The following is a 24400-nucleotide window of genomic DNA, read 5'->3' on the forward strand; positions in this document are numbered from 1 at the left end:
CATTGAACTTCTTGCAGTTGCCTTGCATTGGCTGGGTAGAGGACGGCAAAGGGGTTATTTCTGATTTAACTATATTAATGTATATCTAAATACACAAGCTAGTGCCTTTCTAAAGTGCTAATGTGGACATAGTTTTTCTAATGAAAGCATCTGTGTATTGTAAAGTGCAGCACTTGCACAGAGTTCTAGTAGCAAAAATTCCCTCAAAATATAGTTTCGTAACACCATCACTGAGAAGGTAGTGGTCAGTATCAGTGCAACCATCTTCAAAGGTTACAATGTGGAAACCAAAATTTAACTGGTGTGTAACCTGTCAGGCAGCTGTTTTCCTTCTACTGGTTAATTAAGCATACCCCTGCAGACTTTAAAAATAGGACTCTATTTGCCTTCTGTATTGAAAAATGGATTAGATACATGGAAATGAAGATACAAGGAGCGGAAAGAACACACAAATTTGTTTAGTTACTTGTTGCCAAAAAGTATTAGTATATCTGCTATTTTATGTTGAAATGACATTTATACACTACCATTACAGCTCCTTTTCCACATTGTTATTGTATGGAGCAAATTTTGCCAACTGGTGCAGTTCCTTAGTCTTCAAAACTAGAGCAGGGCACTAGTTGTGAGTTGTTTTTATGTCCCTACAAGATTATAAAAGTCCAATGCATGTAACATGGAACAACTCTGAAGTACGTCTTCAAAGGCAATGTAAGCAGGCCCAAAATGATTGTAAAATTAGGAAATAGAAGTTGTATAGTTCAGTTAAATCCTTATTTTTTAGTCTAACAATAAATCTATCTTTAGGCAGGTGTTGGATGGATGCTTTGGAGCTGGCGCTGAAATGTTCAAGTCTGCTGAAACGTACAATGATTAGAGAAGGTAAAGAACATGATTTGAATTCTTCAGCAGACAGTACTCATGTCTCTCTCTATGGTCTGCTTCGTGCTAACAACTTACACAGTGGAGAAAACTTACCGTAAGTGAATTAATTACTAAACCTTATTGTCCTTTTGGTAGAACCTTGTAGAGATAACTTCCTCACAGGGAGACTCTCTTTCTAAGGTTGCACTTTTTGCTCCTGAGTTCTCTTTGTACGCCTTGTTTGCACTGTGTTTTATATCGTATGTGGATAGAATGAAAAAATCTTTTTTTAAGCAAAGTGGATACAGAAGAAAGTTTGGCCCAAGGAACTCAAAAGTTAAGTATCACATCAGTAAGTTTACCCAGTTAAACTGTTAAAGCTTTAATTATTTTGTGTCTTGAAGTTGGTCTCTCTTGTTAGCTTCACCTGAAAATAAGAAGTTTAGTATGTGTGACAAATGGTAGATGTGAATATAAGTCGCTGTTCTTTGGTTAAAGAAAAGAATAATCCCATTGTTATTTAAATGGTTTCAGCATGTCTCAGCTTTGGATCATCAGATGGATGAATAATAATGCAGTGACCCTACTATTACATGAAATTAAGGGCATAAAAATTGAAATTATTTGCTATCACTTGGTATATCTAATGTCTGAGTGCCCTTGAATAAATCACTGTTTATTTCAATAAACACTTTCAGCCAGATTTTGGGGAACTTAAGCTTTTGTGGAAATACATTATTAACAAGCATGGAAAAAGAATGGTATTTTCAAATACTTCAATTGTGGTACCAAAGTGCATTACAAAATATAAAAGATTTAGTTCTTTATTTGAAATAATTGAGTCTGAAGCTTGCACTATGAACAGTTTCTCTCAGTAATCTTCCACCAATTTGATGTACTTTCAGGTGGATGTAAATTTATTTCAAATAATCCCTCCCATCCATGAAGGTTTAGCTGCCCGTCTGTCTTTTCTGAGTGGGCAGGAATTTTGTACTGCTGTTAAGAGTACGCTCCTATATTTGAGACAGAAGACCTGGACTGGGAGAAATGAAATTCTTCCCAGCATAGATAGCCTGAGAAAAGCACAGAAAAGACAATTTATTGCCCCCGGCCCAGATTCAAGGCTCTATCCAGATGACTAAGCAGGCTCAGCTACAGTTTTGCTGCTTCTGTTATCTCATGGAAACAATAGAACTGCTGTGTACAATTCAGCTGGAGATCTGTACTCATGACTAGTAGTTTAATAATCAGCAGCTGGCCCAGATTACAATCACAGCAATTAGCTACAACTGTTAAGTCTAATTAAGACTAATGGTTTAATTAAGTAGATCTTTGGATATAGCATATTCTAAAAGTATTCAGTGTGCTTAACTATCTAAGCAACAAAACCTGCAGGCCTAGTTTTAATGGGGTTAGCAGGAGAGGGAGAAGAAACGTGAAAAGAATTCAGGTTCAACCAAGAGCTAGCTTTTTTAAGTACGTTAATAGCAAGAGGAGGTCTAAGGAAAACATTGGACTGATACTTGATGAAGATGGTCACCTGAGAAATAGAGATGAAGAAAAAGCAGAGACATTCAATGATTTTTTTTGTCTCAGTCTTTAATAATACTAGTAGACCTTGGGCTGCCTGGTCCTCTGAGTCAGAGGACCACAAGTGTGGGAACAGTGACTTTCCATTTGTGGACACGGAAATTGTGAGAGACCAGTTGTATCAGCTGAATGCTCATAAGTCCGTGAGGCCTGATGGGATTCATCCCAGAGTACTGAAGGAGCTAGTGGATGTTATGGCAGGACTCTTCTTGACTATCTAAAGGTCTTGGGAGTCTGAGGAGGTCCCCACTGACTGCAAGCAAGCCAGCATTATTCTGATTTACAAGAAGGGTGTGAGGGAAGACCCAGGAATCATGGAATGGTTTGGAAGGTACCTTAAAGATCATCTAGTTCCAACCCCCCTGCCATGGCCAGGGATACCTCCCACTAGACCAGGTTGGTCCAAGCCCTATCCAACCTGGCCTTGAACACTGCCAGGGAGGGGGCAGCCACAGCTTCTCTGAGGTACCTGTTCCAGTGCCTCACCACCCTCAACTACAGACTTGTTATTCTAACCTCAGTACCTGGAAAAATTACGAAGATCCTACTGGGTGCTATGGAAAGACATTATTTAAAGAAGAATGCAATCATTTGGCACAGTCAACATGGGTTCACAAGGCAAAGTCCTGTTTAATTAATTTGATACCCTTCTATGATAAGGTCACCTGCCTAGTGGATGAAGGGAAGGCAGTGGATGTGTTTTTTCTGGATTTTAGTGAGGCTTTTGAGTCAGTCCCTTACAACATCCTTCTGGACAAGTTGTCCAGCTTGTGAGATGAGCAGGTTCACAATGCGCTGGGTGAAGAACTGGCCAAATGACAGGACTCAAAGGGATGTAGCAAATGGGGCTACGTCTGGTTGGTGACCAATCACTAGCGGTGTTCCTTAGGGCTCAATCCTGGGGCCCGTTCTGTTAAATATTTTTATCAATGACCTGGATGAAGGGTTTGAATGCACCTTTAGCAAGTTTGCTGACAATACCAAACTGGGAGATGCTGTTGACTCTCTTGTGGACAGGAAGCTTTGCAGAGGGATCTAGATAGATTGGAGCATTGGGCAATCATCAGTGGCATGAAATTTAACAAGAACAAATGCTAATTGACAGTAGGCACAATACATGGTGTGCACTGGCAGCCAAGAGGGCAAACCACATCCTGGAGTGCATCAAACACAGCATAACCAGCCAGTCAAAAGAGGTGATTATCCTGCTGTATTCAGCATTGGTGAGGCCTCACCTTGAGTACTGTGTGCAGTTCTGGGCCCCACAATTTAAAAAGGATGTAAAGGTCCTTAAATGAGTCCAGAGAACAGCAACAAAGCTCGTAGAAAGGCTGGAAGTCATGTCCTGTGAGGAGTGGCTAAGGACTTTGTGTTTGTCTGGTTTGGAGAAAAGGAGGCTGAGGGGTGACCTCATTGCTCTCCACAGCTTCCTGAGTAGGGGACATGGAGAGGGAGGTGCTGATCTCTTTTCTCTGGTATCCAGGGATAGGACTCGTGGAAATGGTTCAAAGCTGTGCCAGGGGACATCAGATTGGACATTAGGAAGCATTTCTTTACTGAGAAGGTGGTCAAACACTGGAACAGGCTTCCTGGAGAGATGGTCAATGCCCCGAGCCTGTCAGTATTTAAGAGGCATTTGGACAATGCTCTTAGTAACGTGCTTAACCATTGGTCAGCCCTGAAGTGGTCAGACAGTTGGACTAGATGGATCGTTGTAGATCCCTTCCAAAGGAACTATTCTAAACTTGGTGTGTTTGACAGCTCAGTGAGAAGAGTACAGCCTATACGTTTCCAGTGAAGCTAGTTTGACATTGCTGCCAGATCAGGCTTGACATTCAAATTTTAGTGTGTATTTTATCAAGATCCTGGTTTGGAAACATGAAATTACTGTTTGAAGTTGAAGATTCATTTAGCCTTTATTTTTATGTAGGTTGAATGACAGTGAAATTGAAAGGCATCACTTTAAAGATCAAGATATGTACTCTGACAAATCTGATAAGGAAAATGACCATGACCACGAGGAATCTGATAATGATGGATTGGGGAAAAGCGAAGAAAGCGATAGCGACACTTCGGAGCGACAGGATGATTCTTATGTTGACCCAGAACCAATTGATATCAAGGAAACTACTTATTTAGAACAGAGTCATGAAGAACTTGGAGAGGTAAAAGAGCTGTTGATGTAGTGGGCAAGCAGTTTCTCCAAATAGAAAGCTGGTATTTTAGGGGTCAGACTATGCTTGAAAGCTGACTTGCAGGATTTGCTTCCATATTTTCAGCAATAACGGGAGAAAGGAGTTCTGTTCACCCATGTTCTGCTTTGCTGTGCCACTCTTGTGCTCGTGTCTGACATTTTGACAGGGATAATGAGGTTATCTGGAATATTGCTCAGACAGAAGGTGCTCGGTTTGAAACAGCCACCTGCAGCAGAAGTTGACCATGTCTACCCATCCTTTTGTTGTTATTGCTATTTGGTTTTTATTAACTTCAAGTAAAAATCTTCAAGTTGAATACTTTAATGGAAGCTGACACCTCTTTTTCTACTGCAAGAGAGGAGTTAAGCAGCCGTGGTGTCTGCAGAATTCAGTGGAAGGCTTGCTGTGTTTCTGATGTCACCTTGCATTCTAATATGATGCCCCAGAGCTGCCATTCCACTTCTGCAGGATATCTTACATATCTACACAGGCAAATGTGTCAGGAATTTGCATGTTTTACTTGCTATAAAGATACCAAAAAACTTAGTAACAGAAATTGAGAGGAGCTTTTTCACAAATCACCCCTTTCTTCTCAAGTGTTAACAGTAAGATTTTTTTTTCATACTTATGGGACTTAAATACTTTGTGCTTTATTGCTTTCTAGTCTTGTTTCTAGAAGAAGCAGTAGTTCAGGAAAAATTGAGGAGCTTAAGTTGACAATACATTCTTGAGTATGTGTGTTAGAACTGTTCTGGAAGGAGGGATGCTTTTCCTACAGAAGAAATTGCTTTTCTTACAGAGAAAGGGGAAAAATATCTCCCCTCTTCTTGAACAGAAAGGAGCATATTGGAGTGTGGCTGCTGATTTTGCTACACCACCCTACACAGTGGTTTTCTTTAAGGAAAACCAGTGGTATTATTGACTGGTCAAGGCATTGAAAAGCATAAATGTGGCAGCTTTCATGGTGGGGAAGAGTTGGTAGGATGAACAGCCCTTTGCTATATGAGTCCTGTGTGTGAGAACAGAGTAATGTACTTGATGCCTAGGAAAGGACTAAGGGAAGAATTCTGATCACCATTCTACCTCAAACTTTTCTGGTTTAGGGCTGAGAAAACTAATGCTGTTTTTAGTGCTGGATAGTGTATCTGTCATACTTCATTAAAGATGTATCATAAGCGTATTTAGAGAAATTTGATTTTTCTCCCATAGCTGCTTCAGCTTCTCTGAGTGGTTCATTTTAAGTATCCACTTTCCATTCTTGTTGCTTCCTTAGAATGTGTTGACCTGTCTTCTGGAGGATTATTTTCTTTCTCCTTTCTATAAGCAGTTTTTTGTTCATCCTAGGCAGGGGAGGCTGCTCAGACAGAAGTAGTGTCAGAAGAAAACAAAAGTCTGATCTGGACATTACTGAAGCAAGTGCGGCCAGGAATGGACTTATCCAAGGTTGTACTGCCTACGTTCATCTTGGAACCTCGTTCTTTCCTGGACAAGCTGTCTGATTACTACTACCATGCAGACTTTCTGTCTGAGTGAGTCAATCCTATATCTGGTTTTCCTTCTTTTCTTTTTTTAAACTAAAATGGGGTAACAGTGCACAGTGTACACTGGAAAGTTTAATCTGGTCTACTTAAACAACATCATAGAGTGCTTAGAGTTTGAATGTTTGCGTGATAATGTATCGGGCAGTCATCAGATATCCTTGCTCTCTGAAAGGTAACTGCCTGAGAGCTCACATGGTACATCTTGAAGTCTGGCCCCTCTAGTGATTTAATAGCAATTGTTGCAGACATTTCAGGTTTAGCTTTTGGAGACTGGTTAGAAGACTTCTCAAAATTAGTTTCATTTCCTTTCTCTAGGAGGCATATTCGAGATGGTAAAACAGTACCAGTTAACATTTTTAGTACAGTGTTAATTTCTATTCAGGTTTATAGTTGCCTGCTCAAATGTATCTAATAAAGACTGTAAATTAAAATGTTATTCAACTCTGAGTCCTGTACGTGAGTAGGCCGGTTCTCTAAAGTAGTAGCTTATAAATGGAAGAACTTCAGTGGGCGTGGAACAGGATTTAATGTTGCAAAGAACAGAGCAATTATGGAAATACCATTTCTGATTTTTCATTTGATTTCCGTTTTCAGACAATTATTTGAAAACTTTGGATTTGATGCAATCAGACTGAGATTTTTACAGTGCTGCAAATCACAAAACCTTTGTTTTAGTCAGCTCCTAGATTCGAGATATATCACAACGACTGCTAGCATGTTATAACTGAAACAATACTGATATTTGTTCTGTGTGTTCTTTTTGTTTCATAGAGCTGCTCTTGAAGAGAATGCTTACAACCGCATGAAGAAAGTAGTGAAGTGGTATTTGTCAGGATTCTACAAAAAGCCAAAGGTGTCCTCTCACACATTATTTTGTCTTTAATTTAGTCATTGTGTCTAGTTTCAGGGATTAGGGATGTGCTGGAGTAAGTTTTTATTTGTAAATTAGATTGTTATGCATTTTTTAAAAGCAAGGTTAAGTTTTCATTATTTACACAGAAGAATCATGGACCTTTTTGCTCCCTAGCCATGCTTAAAATAGAATATATTCAATTGTTTTTTTCCCTTGGTGTAGAAGTTGAACTAAACATTTTGTGATAATGTTGAGCTGGTTTCTGTTTACCATTCTTCAGTGATAACGTGCTGCAATTGGGGGATTAGTATTTCTATTGCTTCATTTAGCTTTACACTAAATGTTCTTTATAGTCATGTTGGTGGGAAATAGTATTGAAAGAAGTAAGTACTTACTACTTTCCTTCAGACAAAAGGTTTCTAATAGTTTTCCTACCAAAAAATCATATATTCTGTTGGTCCTTATGTGTAGCCTGCAATAGTTTAGCAGATATACTAAATCTATGCTGGTTTCCTTAGAATGAAGAGCAGAGTAACTGCATGTTCAAATGATGAAATCAAGTACAATGTACTTTAACATGTGTATTACGATTATATTTGTTGTGTCTTCAGTGACAGACTGATAAAGTTTTTTTGTGAGTTCTGTACCTGCATTGTATGGTTAGTCTGTTCTATTTCTGTTTAGGGACTAAAAAAGCCGTACAATCCTATACTGGGTGAGACTTTCCGATGCATGTGGATTCATCCAAGGACGAATAGCAAGACTTTTTATATTGCGGAACAGGTAGCTGCAATAACTGGATCAAGTATTTTTTAAGAACAATAAATGCGTTGCATTTTTGTGCTAGCCAAGCGATTTGGTAGTTTCAGAAACTGTATTTAAATGTGTGAATAGTATCCTTAAAGCTCTCCTGGTGAGCATAGGTTTCCTACAGTTGTCTGTCTTAAGTGTGTCTTCCTAGAGACACAGAGAAAGGTGTTTCCAGCATTTCTGTTCTGTCTTCCTCCAGTAAAAGTCAGGTGCTGATTATCTTAACTCTTGAAATTCAGTGTTTGCTCGATCTTTAAAGATAAAGATTATACTTCACATTTCACTTATATTAACTGTGTTCTATTATGTGCAGCTTGAATTTTGCATTCTGTCATTATTAGCTCAACGGGTTTACTATATTGCATGTTCTTTTTTCTTTTTTTTTTTCTTTTTCAAATACCTGGGGTTTTTTTCAACAGGTGTCGCATCATCCTCCAATATCTGCCTTCTATGTTAGCAACCGCAAGGATGGTTTTTGCCTTAGTGGTAGCATTCTGGCCAAATCAAAATTCTACGGTAAATAATGGGTTTTTTTGGTTGTACTTCATTGAGGAATGTAAAATTGGTGCAAATGAGCTGAGTTTTGTGGATGAAAGCAAGCTGTTAGAAGAATCTGGGTTTTGATCATTGTATTATCCCTTCCTTACAAAGTTTTTGCTACTAGTCTTTGGAATTTTAATTTCTATTTTTGGAGTATTTTAATTTTTAATTGGAGATGCTGTGTATTATAGTGGCTTCACTAGACAGCATAGATTAGAATGTGAAATATACTGATGTTCTTCATTTTATTGCTTAGTTATTAGGAAATGTTGACTGTTGTCTTGCAGGATGAGAAACATGATTTTCTGTCTTTGCATTTCAGGGAATTCATTATCTGCCATACTAGATGGAGAAGGACGGCTAACATTCCTAAATAGGGGAGAAGATTATGTAATGACAATGCCATATGCTCATTGTAAAGGTAGTGGGGGTTTTTCATTCTCTAGATGGCCAAGTTATGAGAACAGAAGCTTATTATTCTAAATAGTTTGTTACTCTAAATTGTATACTGCGTTGGATTCAAGCTTGTCATCCGAGAAGATTATTCTGAACACTGGCAACACTGGTGGCTCTAGGCTTCCACATATTTTATCAGGAGAAAAATACATCTGTTGTTTAAGCAATGATCTGTTTTTTGGCACTATTTTTGTCATAAATAGTAAGAGTGTATATATATAGCTGTCCGTCATTACATGGCAGTAATATACTGTTTGAGTTGCCTTTTTTTTTTCTTAAAGAACAATTTTGAGCTTTTCCAATTTTTTCCTCTTGTAAACATAAAAGGCAATGTAGTATCCACAACTCACTGTGTGGTCTGAGTGTAAATCATGACCATTTGTCTTTAGTTTCATTATGAGAAGCAGTCAGTAGTTTGTAAAGCTTTCTGGAAGGTTAGTAGTAGTACAAAATACATTGCAGAATTGCTGATTTTTAAACTGTTACTTATTCAGGTTTATCTACCCATATATTCCCTGCCAGAATTCTTTTTCAGAAGCCTTACAGTCAGCAACTGTATTTTCTTCATTTGAGATGTATGAAAATCAACTAGCAGAGTTAGATAATTTGATGGTAGTTTGGTTGGCTCTTCTCTTTCCATTGTTTATGGATGTTTTTAATACTCTGTTGAATTGGGTTTTTATGGCTTTGACAAAAATAATATATACATACATTCAAGTCAGACAGGAAGAAGGAGAACTAGTGTGGCTAATAAGGTTGATAGAGCAGGAGAAAGATAGAAGAATATGCAGGGAAGGTGAATGTGCATGGTGAAATAAAATTCCTTTGCACGTGCATCCACTGTATGTCGGTGTTTCAAACACTGGATTGCAGGGGAAAGACAGTAATCATGGGAAAGAAACTGTTCTCAGCATTGGCAGCCTTGTACTTCTGAAAGTCTTTAGGGAGGTAATCAGTGTTGTCTTATACTGGTTGGCCATGGTTGTCTTCACCTGTGGTCTGACTGTACATACTGCTTCTGTTCAAGTGAATTTTTTCTTTGCTCTCTTTCTTGTAGAGTTACTTTCCTGTCTTAACCTCAAAAGCTTCCCTCCTCCAGTCATCTCCAATAAGACTAAATACCACCCTTGCTAGCACCAGAAGCATATGCTGCCAAAGATAGGTCTTAATAAACCGTTTTTCCTGCTTATCTGTAATTCACTTAGATCTTTCTGTTTCTCTTTGGGTTATCTTGTTTGGCAGAAAGATCATGCTTATCATTAGGAAAGGTCATCTGAATAAATGTGTTTTCCTCTGGCACAGTCATGTTTACTCTAGGAATTGTGCTCAAAGAATTAGGGGTTTTGACTTGTTCGGTTATAAACATTCGTTTTAGCTATTTTTTTCTCTTGCAGGAATTCTTTATGGCACAATGACCTTAGAGCTTGGGGGAACAGTCAACATCACGTGTGAGAAAACTGGCTACAGTGCAACAATTGAATTCAAACTCAAGGTTAGTAAATGCACAAGAAGAAGAATGAGCATAATGATAATTTAAAAAAAAAAAAATTACATCACTCCTTAGATATGATCTGATTTAATATGGAATTGTCTTTTTAGGAACTGAGGAATTTTCATTTTAACTGCTATGTATCCAGCTGTGTGTATCTAGCAAACAGTTTTGTTTGGTTGGTTTTTTTTAAAAGGAATTTTATTGTCATCTCTTTTCTTAATGTGTTCTTCTGGGTCCAGAAGTTTTGACTGAAACTTACAGTGCTGTCTTCATCACTGGTGATAACAGATGCAAACATATTGCTGGTTGTATGAGTCTTAAGAACAGCTCTAGTGAGGAAAAAGCAACAGTCTGTCTTATCTCCAGCAGTGGCAACTGTGTGTGTCTAGGAAAGTGTAAGAACAAGGGAAGTGTTTAGTGATCTGATCAGTGGTTCAGGTATTTAAGTATTGTTGTTAATATACCTTGGTGATTTTTAATTCTCTAAAAATGTTCAGGGTCTTTTTAAACTCCCGGAGTTTAGAAGTTTCTCTGCCTTTGAGGACTCAGATTCCCCTCTTCGATCCTGGGTAAATTTAGTTGCTCATGACACCTCAAATAAAGATGATGCAAAGGCTTTGGCTAACATTTATATCAGCCTAATGCCCAGTGCTAAGCAACGGTTTACATAGATTGTTTTTGGCAGCTGCGCATGCCGTAGGAGCACCTCCCCACTCACAAAAGCTAAACAAAGGTTTCTGAACTACTTAAAGTTGGCATGCCCTTCTGAAAAATACATTCGCCATCTTTGAGACAGAAACTGATTTAAAGCTGAACAAATAGTTGTTAAGAAGTGTGCACGTGGAGAGGGAAACCGTATTCAGTTGAAATTACAGGGGAAACATAAAGGTTAGGAGGCTGTGTTAATTCATGTTTTGCCTCATCAGCCCACAGGATGGAGACTATCAAAAAGGCTGAAGAAAATCCCTGGCAATCATTTTTGTTGTTGCTTCTGCAAGAGTTAATCTCTAGTAACAAATGGTCCTTGGCAAAGTGGTGAAATATGTGTAGCAAATGACTGTGTCCTCCAATATATCATTATGTCACTGTTCTCTGCGTTATTTTCCATTTTCTTTCCACATTTCTTAGACAATGCTTTTGCTCAGCAAATCTTTCAAGAAAATGCAGCATGAGAGAACAACTTAGGTTTTAGACTTGTTTGGGGGATGAAATAGGCAGAAGTTATAATACTAAAAGCCATCAGGGCTGTTTGCATCACATTTCATAAATTCACTTTTGTCCTTCATGCTAAACATAAATGCGAAAATAGTTTGCTATTAAAATAAACATGAAAGCATTTCTTTTTGTTTTGCAGCCTTTTTTGGGTAACAACGACAGTGTTAACCAAATATCAGGGAAAATTAAGCTTGGGAAAGAAGTTCTGGCTATTTTGGAGGGTCACTGGGTAAGTAGTGACTGGTGGTATTTTATAAATGCTGGCTGATAGTTGAGACAGGTGAGAATAGCGCTTAGTTACAAAAAATACTCAAGTTTAAACAAAAAAAAAAAGAGTTGATAAAATACCACTTTTATGGAAAGTATCTATTGTAGTTGGATAGTTCTCAAGAAAGTATAGAATCAACATAGTGTTATTTGTAACTGTTAAAAGGTGGAACAGTTGTGTATGTTTGAGTAGTTCATGAAGAAATTACATTTCAGCCTGTGAAGTGCTTTTAGCAAATGAGTTAGTACTAGGAAGAATTGTTATGGCACCAGCGTGAAATGTTTAAACTTGTTTCAGTTCTGGCGAGATGACACTGGCACCACTGGTTTTTGGACGTGGTAAAGGTTCCATTGCTTCTCTGTTCCAAGTCAGAACGAGCAGAGTGTGTGGAAATTGAATTTTAAAGTTAGCATATCTTACTATTCTTAACTACGTGCATCCAAAAGAAAATAAATTCTTGTTACAAAAAAAAATAATTGCTTATTCCTCCCTTTTATGTTATTTTGGCACTCCTTGAGACTATTACAATTAAGGTAACAGAATTATATATGTTACAGGACAGTGAAGTTACTATTAGTGACAAGAAGACAGATGTTTCGGAGACATTCTGGAACCCAACATCTGATATCAAGCAGCGTAGATTACCTAGATACACAGTGAAGTTTGAAGAGCAAGATGACTTTGAGTCAGAGAAGTAAGTTCACTTTAGAACCACATATAATTATTTTGACAAAATAAAACTCATAATCTTCTCCAAATTATGAACAAATTATGGTTTCTTTCTTTCCTGTGTTTGCTGTTATTGGCCTGTAAAACAAGAGAGCAACACCGTTTAAATACAAGATCATCCTTTACAAACCTTACAATCATGGAAAGTCTTGATAGAAACGTAGATAAAACATATATTACAACATGGTAATATTCTGTTTAGAGGTTGGCCCATTTACTCGGCCTATGATTAAGGAAACATTTGCAATTATTTCTGTCAACCAGATGGTAACTCTATATTGCTTGTTTGTCAGGCTTTGGCAGCAAGTGACACGAGCAATAAATAATAAAGACCAAACGGAAGCTACTCAAGAGAAATACGTTCTGGAAGAAGCTCAGAGAAAGAGTGCCAAAGAGAGGAAACTAAAGGGTGAAGAGTGGACGTGCAAACTGTTCGATCAGGATTCGGTCACAGGAGAATGGCACTACAAATATGCCGAGTGAGTTCTGAAGTGCTCGTAACAAAAACTGCTTGTTAAATGCTTGGTAGTGTTGCTGAGCCTCCTCTGTTGTTTCAGGAGCAAAAGAACTCAGATAGCTGAGTTCAAACTCCTGAAATAGCAAAAGGCTACTTGCTATTCTTATTTAGGTATTTTAATTAAAATGCACAATTTTTTAGCCAAACTTGGTTGGCGCTTTTAGCGTTGAAAAAACAGTGATTGCTAATGCAGCAAACCATGTTTCATGTAACCATTGCAATGGGCTGCTTCTTTTTTACCTTTATGGTTATGTGCCTCTACAAATCTGTGCTATGTTCTTGAGTTTCTTGGGCATGGCACTTTGGGATGCATTGTGCTCCTTTCCCCCCGCCCCAAGACTGACCATAGCAGCTGCACAGATTTTCCCAGTGTGGAAAACAGCGGTACCTACAGGCATACCAATGAAATTAGAAAATCTTGTGTCTGGGAATCAGAAAAGCCTGTACTTAGTTGAACTGAGCGATTTAATTTGTTCTGTGTTGGAATAACTCTGACAGGAACAGGTTTGCAGCGGCGGTTAATGCTGGGGCCAGCTGAGCTGTCAAATAGGCCCTGCACACATAGGTGTCTGCGATCTCTTGGTGTGGTGATCTGGATCAGAAGATGAAGCTGTAGCTGTCTCCTCTCCCTGACTGCTGGGACGCATTCTGTGTTCTCACCAGTGCTTGCAAAAGTCAGCTTGGATCCGAGCCCTTTACGAGTGATGGCTTTCACAGAACACCCACGTTCTGCTGAGTCTTTTTCAATATGCAGCGTGATTCTATATTGCAGGGATTGTAAAAGTCAAATATCCAAAGGTGATGCACTCTGAGTTAAGTAATTCTGAAACCATGGGTGCTGGAGGTGTATTCCCATGGCTAAACCTGGCTACCCTTCACCTTTCTGTACAAGTGGGGCAGTGGCTGAAGTGTGTGTATGGGGAAGAATACAAGAATCCTGAGTACTCTTCATGTCTTCCCCAAATTTTTGGGAGAAGTTTCCTGGAACGAAGCAGGGATTCAGTGTATTTAGCAACTCTCAATGGATTTATTTTCCATGTATTTTCTTGTTTTTCTCTAAGTCTGTGCAGACTTTTACCACCCAAAACCTCCTGCGGCAGGGAATTCCCCAACTAGACTAAATGCTCTGTGAAACACCCACTCTTGGTTTGAACCTTTTAGTGGTGTTGATGCCTCTTTCTCTTGGAGGAACTGAATAGTCCAGCTGAATTGACTGCCTATACTGTTGGACCTGGGGTAAAACCATCAGGAGGAATACTGCACTTAAAATCTGTTAGGTTTTAAAGCTGCAGGGGATAGTCTGTCGGTTAATCTGTGTTATTTTTTGTCATCTTGAGGCCTTGTGGTTCAAGGATGTGCCACGGAAATTTTACTATGTGCTAGAACACAGTCTGCGCTCTCAGCAGTCCCTGGAAGAAACTTCTGTCTCCCTTTTACGCGTATAATGCCACCTCACCACCTGGTCCACGTAGGGAGCAGTCTTTTTACACTTACTGTGAAAGATGTGTTCAGTGAGCTGTGGCTTTTGTTAAAGTATCTGGATTATGGATTTAAGCATCTGGATTACAGATACAAAAGACCTTTGGGAGAGCAACGCCTAGTTCTTACCCCGTTACCTTACGTAACACTTAATTCAAGTCAGGTTAAGCCAAGATGTAAATGCAGGTCTATGTTCGCAACATCTGAAACAGCTACAGACGTTTTAAAAAGTATGCAGGAGGAGATGAAAGCAAATCCATGCATAATCTGCTCCCACTAAAGCTGCTCCCACTAAAGCTGTGCATTAGATCGATCCTCATGCAGCCGACTTGCAGTTTCTTTCCTGAAAAGGCAGTAATCAGCGGGGATGTCGGTCTTGGCCTGTGGCTGCTGCTTGTTCTCCAGTGAGCTTTTGCTTTTTGTTTTTTTTTTTTTTTTAATTCTATACCAGCCTGTACTTGGAAAAACACTCTTAAAAATCAGAACAGGAAAACTGTGTGTAGCTCCTAGTGCTTCTTGAAACCAGTCTTGATTACCATTAGCCACTTTGGAGTGAAAGCAGGTTTGAGGTAATGGATTCTTAACCTCTCCTTCCTAGGCATCTTTTAAAGGGGGGGGGGGAACCCACAATGGAAAAAAAAGCAGTCCAAAATAATAATAATTGTTTAAACCTAAAATAACAACCGTACATTAAGCAAAAGACCTCTCCATGTTTGACAAATATGTATCATAGCCAGATAAATTCATAATGATGTGGTTGGTTAATACAATAGCTTGTAATCTTACCAGCTGGCTGAGGGTTTGACCTGGATGTGAAGTTTAGTTTGTGGCTGTCTTGGCCCTTCAGGCTAGGGCTGGGCTGTAGGTGGAAGATAGGATCACTTACGCCATGTCTGACTTCTGCATAAGGAGAGAGAGCTTTAACCTGTTCATACCGAGTAGTTTCTGAGCAAGAAAATATTTCTTATTTAAATTGCTGTGGTATTAATCAATCATATTCACTTTGTCTAGTACCAGACCGTGGGACCCTTTGAATGATATGATCCAATTTGAAAAAGATGGCACCATCCAAACAAAAGTTCGACATCGGACACCAATGGTATGTTCCTGTTCTGTCAGCGCGCGCAGCAAGATCCAGGGACTTGTGTATATTGCGTTCTGTGTATAAAGGTCATCAAAGCTTTGGGAGCGATGGGAAATGTGATTGTTATCCTACAAAAACGTAGCTTACCCAGTCCGTAGTCTTTCACTTCTGTGTTGCATCCTAAGCAGTAGAGATTGTATTGTATAGGAATATAAAATATGCACACTTGAACTCAGCAGTTTAATGTGTATTTTCACTTAAATGGGAAGATGCACTAATTTCAGACTGCTTATATATCAAAAATTTTAACTTGGCCTTTTATTAGATATTGTGCATTTAACTATTAAAATGTGCTGCTTTGCTACAATTCTGGTTCTCTGGAAATAATTCAAAAGTTTATCAATTGTAGGTTAGTGTTCCAAAAATCAAGCGAAAGCCAGCCAGTCAGAAGAAAGGAGAGTGTGGTTTCTCATCCCCGGAGCCTGATAACCAGGATTCCTCTGGGAGTGAAGGTAGGAAAAGACACATTTGCATACAGAAATAATAAATGCATTTGATAGCGAAGCAAGAGTTCTGTAGTCACACATACTCCTCTTATCTCAATGTCTGTATGATGAAATAACACGCGCTTTAGATCACAGCTCTATCCAACGTGAAGCACATTCGGGAAAAACCAAAGGAGCAGAAGGGCTCGTGGTTTTAATTGTAAACTTCCCTGTCCTTTTAAACATCAGTAGGTAGTGTAGGTAGGCTTAGTGCTGCACATATTTAGGATCTGGGGGGAAAAAGTTGTGTTAGTAAACTATTTTCTTTCTCAAAACAAGATGAATTGTTGTCATTTGTAGATCAGTATGTTGCTAGAGGGCAGATTTTTGTGGTTGATAACGCTTGCAGAAATTAAACAGTACAGTGAGTGTTTTAAGATAATTCAAGCGCTTAACTTTCTGTCCTGCGCTATAGCTGACTCTGAAATAAAGCTCTAGTTTTCAATAGGAGCTTAGTTAGAAAACTTTCTCCTCCTTTTTGCAACTGTTTTAGTTTGTTGTTAGTACTTCGTTCCTTTTTTTGACTTAGCAGTCGCTTCTGTGGATTGCATCTGGCTTTTGTATCTTTCTAGCGCAACTTCTGAAGCATAATACAAGAATAAGGAAGAAAGGGGCAGACCTTGGTGAACTGCAGAGTGCCATTGAATCTATAAAGGAAACACAAGAAGACATCAAGAGGTGATACTAAATAAAATGCTTTAAAGTGGTTTAGAGAATACTAATTTTCTAGCTTTTTTTCCTTGCAGGCTGGTATATATTTCCGCTTTAGAGCCTTGATGTCTTTAGACTACCCTTCTTCCCAAATGTTGATTGTTCATTGATGTTTCATGATTATCCTCAAAAACTGCCTTCCGTAGGGAGCCCTAACATACTAGAAAATGCCAAATTGTCCAGATTGTAATTTACAGGATATTGTTTTCTTTCTACAGGGACATTATGGCTCTGCGAAACAGAGTCACTGCTAACTCGCCACCTGTGGACTACCATTTCTTGCAGTTCAAGCACTATGTCTTCATTTTACTCGTGGTTCTGCTACAGCTTATCATTAATTTCTTGTTCAAATAGGAAGTGTGAACAAGGGCCTTTCTGAACTGGAATGATCGAACTGTTAACTGGGACCATATTTTAAGTTGGACTGGAAATGATGCAATATTATCTAAAAGAGCCCTGTAGCAACAACTTACAGAACTTTGCCTCAGCGTCCATCGTTCAGAATCATACTCCCATCTACCCAGTTGAAGTAAGAATTGTGTAAGTGCCAGTACACTCTTGCTCCTGGTGTGTGCCTCTGTCTCACAGACATACGACATCAGCCTTGTGTTTTATATTGCGTCATATGCTGTACTGATGAATCTTCACCGCAGAATAGATGAAGTTAAAAATTCAGAGGTCAGACCCTGTAGGTAGGATGTGATTCCTGTTATGGTAGAATGATAAATGAACACACGTTGTTACATTTAAACTTAACCTTTTTTGTAACAAAGGAACTTTTGAAGTAGCCAACGGTTTTTGTAAATGGCGTTGGGTGTTTGGAAGTAAACTTTTGTTTAAGGTCAAAGAAATACATTCTCACACAAAGATCCTGAGCGTTAGGAACTGGCAAGTAAAAAGCTGAAGTCTTTGGGAGTTCGGCAATGTAATGTCCTTGATTTATTTTGGAAGTATGAGGTTTTTATCCTGAATTACTATAGTGGCTTGTAAGCCAGCTGTTTTATTTTTATAGTTTTAAAACTTCAGATTCTTCATAAAAAACATTCCTGCATTTACTGTACAGACCATATTTTTAACAGTACAGCACCGAGGAAGGTACTGTCTTGGTCCACTCTCTCTCACAAATTGCAAATGTCAAGGATTTATGGTATGTTTGTAAGTCTTGATAAATCTACAGCTTTGAATTTACATTTGTGTGCGGCCCTGTCGCAGTAAGCAGACAGACTGCTGATGCCGGCGCTTTTCATTTTGGAACAAAATGTAAAGCAAAGGTGTGCTTAGTATGTCGCTTGAGTTGAACCTCCCAAAAGGCAAACGATGTAGAACAGAGTTCACTTGCAAATGAAAACGTGTGTTTACAAGGGGAAAGTCTTCAGAAGCTGTGGGATGGCTGACAACACATGTATCAAAACAAATGAGAGTGAAAACCTAAGTCTCTGTTAAATTCCTCCTTACTGCAGTATATACTACCTAGCCGAACACACGGATGCACCTATTCATTATGCTGTAGCCATACAAATTATTGTGAAGCTTAAGTTTCAATTTAAAACCAGGGTTTCTAACATTTTTATTTGAAGAAATATATGCATGTGTAGAACTTGTAAAATTCCAGGGGAAAAAAAAAAATGTAGTGCCAGTGTTTATCTGGTGAATTCCGTACACCAGTCAAGCGTACCAAGTCAAAATGGGCTGTAGTGTTGTAAAGGCCCGCTCGGTAACCCCGGTGAGACAGCAGGAGGGTGAGCGGCACAACGCAAAGGGCAGCCAGGCTTGTTTTCGGAGGATCCTCTCAGAAACCAAATCCATCCCAGGCAGCAGAACAGTTCAAAGCTCACTTTTGGCTTTCTGCTGTGGCCCGGTCACCCCTCTGCCTGGGGCAGCCTCCCCGACTCTCCAGCTGACCTACCTTTCTGCTCAGCATCAGTCACACCAGAGTTTCCTGAAATTACCATTTACTTGTTGTTTGTCAATCGAGCTCATGTGTTCCTGTGGCTGACACCTTCACACCCCTCCCCTTCTCTTTCACCTTTCCCCTTCTTTGGGCCTCAGCAACGTAAAAGTTTATTGCTTAAGCAGTCAACTTCAGCTGATTTCTTACAGCTTCATATTAGCATCGTTTGGTCTTGAATCGTTTTCTGGAAAGTAGTACCTTAACCAGAGTGATCTTGTATACGTGGGCAAGACCAAACTTGATTGGAGTTTGACTGTATGGACAGCTGATGAGGTAAAATCTGTGAATGTAGGAAGTCCCTCTGTAAAAGAAAAAACAAACCAACCAAACAACCAAACCAAAACAAAAAAAACCCAAACCTAAAAAAAAATAAATCCCTCAGTTAAGTCTCTAAACAGAGACTGAAGTTGTTAGCCATGTATAAAATGGCATAAAGAAAGCAGAATATTATAACATTCATTTAATGTTCTCAGCCTGGAATTTGGCCATTCATTATCGCATTCAGATGTCAAAGCTTCACCTCTAGGATCCATTACAAGCCTTTAAACATTCTCTGTACATGAGAGTAACACAAGAGGAAAGGAGTGAGAATTTGGGCAATAACTTCCATCCCCTAAAATAATACCCTGCTAAATTTGTGGTGCTGAAACTGTTGACTGATCGTTACAAGCTTTTCTCTCCCTTGTAAATAGTGATGTCCTTCTGCCCTTTCATTTTGGTTTTTTTTTAAGCACTTCTATTCAAGGTCAGTTAGTAACACGGTCTGGATGTATTTTTACACGGACTGCATGGTAGTAACTGTGGATTTGACCCAGGCAGCTGGACAATGTCGGACTAAACAGATACTCCACATCTGAAATTCACGCTCAGCTCAAGAGCGAGACAAAATGCCTGTGCTTGCTTTCCTCTTCAGCTTGCTTTTTAGAGTTTAATTCTGTTGTAAAAGTGGGTTTATTGAGGATCCAGGAAGGTAAAGGATATACAATGAAACTTTTTGAAAAGTAAAATTGCAGACTTCTGCTTGACTGTATGATCAGGTAACTTAAATTCAGAAAAGTACATCAGAAACCTACTAATTCCTGTTTTGCTGGATTTTGTATGATGTTCCCTCATGTGACTAGAACAAAGAAATTACTTACCTAATTTTTACAGTACAGCTGGTCACAGGCCTGTATGAAGCCTTTTCTTTAGCACATCCTCGTTGTCCTGTTTTACCATGATGTGTAGCTGACCTTGAATATTATGTACTTAAGACTGAGCTCTGCACATAGTTATAAAAATTGATTGTAGAGTTTGCAGGTGTTTGAGGGCTGTGGCCTCCTACTAGCTTTTAAAGTTTAAAACAGCATTTGTTTTCACATTTGATTTACACATCTTGTTTTGTTTGTTTTTCTTGTACAGGAAATATTTTCAGAATTTGTTGCCATGTGGTTGCTTTTTGGTTTGGTTTGGTTTGGTTTTATATGCACTCTAAGCCTTTAATTTGCCATTTGCCTAGTTAGGTACATATGACCTAAAGTAAGAAAAAAGTAAAGGCGCCATGTGAAATGCAGCAAGTATCAGTTTCAGCCATAGATGATATTTCTTGCATTTCACGTGTTGATTCCTTTTAAATAGTTGACATTACTTAATAAGAGTATACCCTGGCTGTCGTCGTCGTCCCCCCTCCCTTAAATCTCATTAATTATTTGAAGGATTGTCCCATAAAATGTAGTGATGGTGGTTTCTTCCTTTTTTTGTTTGTTTGCTGCCATCCTGTGCCTTTGGGAATTACTTGGTTTTTTGCTAGACTGGTGTTTATGAAACCGACTTTGGATTCAATGTTACATGTAGTTTCTTAAAGGCTGTTACTTCACCACTGTTTGTGTAAATAACATATAACAAGGATTCTGTACATCTAAGTTTTAATTATTGTTATTTCAGGGGTATCCTCAAATCATGGAAAATTTAGCAGATATTCACGTGTTGTAAACAGTGCCTTCTTGCTGGGTTTCTTGCTGTTCCGAGACATGTAAAGATTTGTCAAGTTTGTGCCATATGTAACATCTGACCTTTTGTGAAGGCTTTTGTGTTTGAAAACCAACTTTCCTGCTTAGTTAGACTCGGGGTGGGCGGGGGGTGGGATCAACTATTGAAACACATTAAATTATTCCCTCTCCTGGCTGGTGAGCCACGAGTGTAGAATTTCTGGTGTTCGGTCCCCTGAAGCTGCAATACTTTGTTTGCGCTAGTCCAGAAATAGCCGTAACACAGCAGCAACCTCGCACACACGTTCTTGCGGCTTTTTATCTGCCCCCGAGCAGCCTCAGGCGCAGGCAGGGTCCGGGCTGCCGCCAGTGCCCGTCCCTCCGTCACGGGCCGCCGGTGCCACACGCCTTTCCCTTGCCCAAGTAGGGAAAATCAGCCTTCACGACACCGAGCCCGCCGCCACCGATCCGCGCTGTACGTCACGGGCTGGTGAAGGGATCTGAACTGTTACCGGGAGGCGGAACCGGGCCCGGGCCCCGCCGCCCCCGACGAAGACGTGCGGCACCTCGGCTCTGCGCGCCCCTCCCCCGCCCCGGGCGCCTCCCGTTCCCGCCGCCCGGGGCTGGGTCTCCCCTCACGGCGCCGCGCATGCGCCGGTGCGGGCGGGCGGCCGTGACGCGCGCGCGGGGCGGCGGGAGGCGCGGTGGCCATGTCGGGGCGGCGGGAGGCGCGGCGGCCGGAGGCGGGCCGGCTGGCGCAGGAGGCGGCGGCGCTGGCGGGCGCGGTGCGCGGCGCCCTGGGGCCGCGGGGCGGGCGGGCGCTGCTGGTGCGGCCCAGCGGCGAGGCGCTGCTCACGCGGGACGGGCGGCGGCTGCTGGAGGCGCTCAGCCTAGAGCCGCCCACGGCCAGGTACCGGGGCGGGGCGGGGCGGGGGGGCGCGGTTCCGGCGCGGTTCCACCTGACAGCCCCTCTGCCCGCAGGGTGATGGCGGCCTGCGCCTGCAGCCACCGCGCCGCGACGGGGGACGGCGCCAAGACGTTCGTGGTGCTGCTGGCCGGCGTGCTGGGCGGCCTGCGGGCGGCGGGCGGCGGCGGCGGCCTGCGGCGGGCGCTGCGGGCCTTCGAGGCGCAGGTGCTGGAGCGGGCCGTGGCGCAGGGCCTGCGGGGGCACCTTCTGTCGGCGCTGCCCGGGCGGTGGGCAGAGGCGGGCTCCCTGGAGGCGCTGCTGGAGGCCTACCTGGGCGGCCGGGTGGGGCCGGGCGAGCGGCGGCGCCTGGCGCGGCTGTGCTGCGAGTACTGCCGCCGCTGCGACCCCGCCGCCGGCCCCCGCCCGCAGGTGCTGCGCTTCCTCGGCCGCCGCTTCGCGGAGCTGCACGCCGCCGTGGCCGGCCTCCCAGTGACGAGCTCCAGGGTCCTGCCCGGCCTCGTCCTGCGCAGGGACTTCGCGGTCTACTGCCCGGCCGGCGGGGACCTGCGGGCCGTGCTCGTCACCGAGCCCCTCCGGCCCGCACTCTCGGCCCCCGGCGTCGAGTTTGCTGTCGACTCCGAGGGGCAGTATGAGGCCTCCCTGCGCTGGATCACAAGGAGGACGGAAGCCTTAATGAAACACTTGAAACGCAACGGCGTTAAGCTGTTACTGTCGAGTGTGAAGCAAGAGGAAGTAGTGATCTACTATGCAAAATTATACGGTGTGTCTGTTGTAGAGTGCTTGTCCTCGGAAGAAATGGCCCTTATCTGTGAAATCACAGGAGTCTCACCTTACTCACCTTTTGGTGATAACATACATGGAGAAGTCACGGAAACCACAGTGGCAACGTTTTGCCAGCCCTTGCTGCTCGGCTCAAAGAGATGCGTTCACATTGGCTTCACCAGTGTGGGCGCTTTTCAGCCCCATTACCTGGTTCTTTGTGGCCCGGTCGATGGTGTTAATGAGCAACATGCTGCTGCTTTACAAGGGGCGTTTATGATGCTGCAGCAGCTGTTTAAAACAGTTGATCAGAGGGAGGCATGCAAAGCAGAAGGTGATAGCCAGAACGAAGCCCCAGATGTTTGCAGTTGGCATTCTTCAGCCACCCAGAAGCAACTTGTAATAGAAAATATTTCTTGTAACGGTAATCAGGTTTCTGAATGTCAGCTGAAAGCACGTAGGCATGAAACAGAGACACGAATTGTAGACCCTGGTTTTCAGGGAAGCGAAAATCCAGCATGTGTGCAAACAGACTTGCAAATACACTCAAATCCCACCTCGCCCATCAAAGAATTCAGTGTTGCCACTGAAGGGGATGGCTCTCTGAGAGAGGTACAGAAACCACACACAAAATGCGATCGCCTGGGTGACGCCTGTGAGAGGCACAAAAGTCATTCACTTGCAGACGATCAAAAGACCTACAGTGCTGGTGCTGATACGGTCACTGCATGTGAACGCCTAGATATTGGCAAAGATCTGGAGAAAACAAGTTGCAATACAGTTCTGTTTAAACATGAAAAGGGTTGTGCAAGTATTGCACAGAATTATTCCAACTGCCTCATAGAAGCAGGATCAGTTTTGCCAGTAGGAGGTTACTTTGAAATCCTTCTACATTATTATATTCAGAACTATGCGAAACAGTGTCAGCAGTCAGAGGTAACTGTCATAGCTAACGTAGTTGCTGATGCTTTGCTGAGTGTTCCCAAGGCCTTGTACGGGACCGCCAACCAAAACAGCTTTCCCAAATTCTATCTCAGAGCCATAAATGCACTTAGAAAAAATCAGCCACTGCCTGTGACCGAGAAAGGTTTAGAGTCGGTGTATTGCAAATACCAGTTGGTCGTTTCAGTTCTTCATTGTGTTACAGAGCTGCTCTCCATTGATTTAATACTCAGCATTAAGCGGCCACCGCGAAAAATTGAGGATTATGACTCAGAAGATGACTTCTGAAATCATTAATAAAGAATAGTTTTGATTATGTGTTTTCCTGTGTCTTCTTGTCAGATACACGCATCTCTAAATTTGGGGCTAGAGGCTAAAAGATAACTTTTTAGGCCCAGAGACCTAACATGCTTCTTTCCTCTTGGAAGAAAGAGAAGAAAAAGACTAAGCAGCTGAGATTTGTGGAAAACTGGGTTGTTGGAAGTTTCAAACATGAGAAAGTAGCTGGTTTCCACTGCAGAAGATGTGCAACGCCATCTCCACCCACATGCGGAGGATCCTGCACATGTTCCAGCCAAGGGTGAACTTTGCCTCTTTTGGTGGTTCGAGTATTTGTGCAAGTTAGGTGTGACTGGTTTTCCTGGCACGTTAAAAGTTACCAGTGTGGCACGAGCCACTGAACTTGCAAGTTATAAGCAAGGGGGTTTTTATTATAAAATATATATAAAATATAATGGGAAAAGTATAACTGTTGTTAGCGTGCTCAGAGCTGGGGCAGGCAGTGGTAGAGCACTGCAGCATATCCAAAGGAATTTTCTGATCTGATAGGAGGTGCAGCATGTTTATCCTCCGTTGAGTTCACTTTGGTCAGACTAGTAGAGTTGAGAATAATTTCATATCGTGGCTGGCTGGCATGTGCTCTGGCAAATTAGTTTGCGTGGTTACAACGGTTAATTTTAACTCTCCT

At 41.5% G+C, this 24400-nt stretch overlaps 2 protein-coding genes across 3 annotated transcripts in view; both read left to right on the top strand.

Moving 5' to 3' along the window:
* OSBPL8 (oxysterol binding protein like 8) overlaps positions 1-17282 on the top strand; it is a 49238-nt gene extending 31956 nt beyond the window's left edge. For both annotated transcript variants that reach the window (XM_009947150.2, XM_086480210.1), the window contains exons 7-21: positions 805-976; positions 4382-4616; positions 5991-6175; positions 6959-7040; positions 7725-7823; positions 8270-8366; positions 8713-8811; positions 10241-10338; positions 11693-11782; positions 12379-12515; positions 12844-13029; positions 15558-15645; positions 16040-16142; positions 16748-16853; positions 17105-17282. In XM_009947150.2, the coding sequence (XP_009945452.1) occupies positions 805-976; positions 4382-4616; positions 5991-6175; positions 6959-7040; positions 7725-7823; positions 8270-8366; positions 8713-8811; positions 10241-10338; positions 11693-11782; positions 12379-12515; positions 12844-13029; positions 15558-15645; positions 16040-16142; positions 16748-16853; positions 17105-17240 (1913 nt within the window). In that variant the 3' untranslated portion in view covers positions 17241-17282. The remainder of the gene's footprint in view (positions 1-804; positions 977-4381; positions 4617-5990; positions 6176-6958; positions 7041-7724; positions 7824-8269; positions 8367-8712; positions 8812-10240; positions 10339-11692; positions 11783-12378; positions 12516-12843; positions 13030-15557; positions 15646-16039; positions 16143-16747; positions 16854-17104) is intronic.
* A 4232-nt stretch (positions 17283-21514) lies between these two features.
* On the top strand, positions 21515-23721 carry BBS10 (Bardet-Biedl syndrome 10). The gene is made up of 2 exons (XM_086461924.1): positions 21515-21714; positions 21786-23721. The coding sequence occupies exons 1-2, from the start codon at positions 21515-21517 to the stop codon at positions 23719-23721; spliced, it is 2136 nt and encodes a 711-aa protein (XP_086318050.1).
* Positions 23722-24400: the final 679 nt, after the last annotated feature.

Source organism: Leptosomus discolor, chromosome 1 (genome assembly GCF_034619465.1).
Source record: "Leptosomus discolor isolate bLepDis1 chromosome 1, bLepDis1.hap2, whole genome shotgun sequence".
NCBI classification, from domain to species: Eukaryota; Metazoa; Chordata; class Aves; order Leptosomiformes; family Leptosomidae; genus Leptosomus; species Leptosomus discolor.

Excerpts from the sequence above, each read along its gene's own strand:
- BBS10 (XM_086461924.1), top strand. The coding sequence starts at position 21,515 with ATGTCGGGGCGGCGGGAGGCGCGGCGGCCGGAGGCGGGCCGGCTGGCG. Across the intron at positions 21,715-21,785 it reads CTAGAGCCGCCCACGGCCAG|GGTGATGGCGGCCTGCGCCT; the intron begins GTACCGGGGCGG and ends CTCTGCCCGCAG.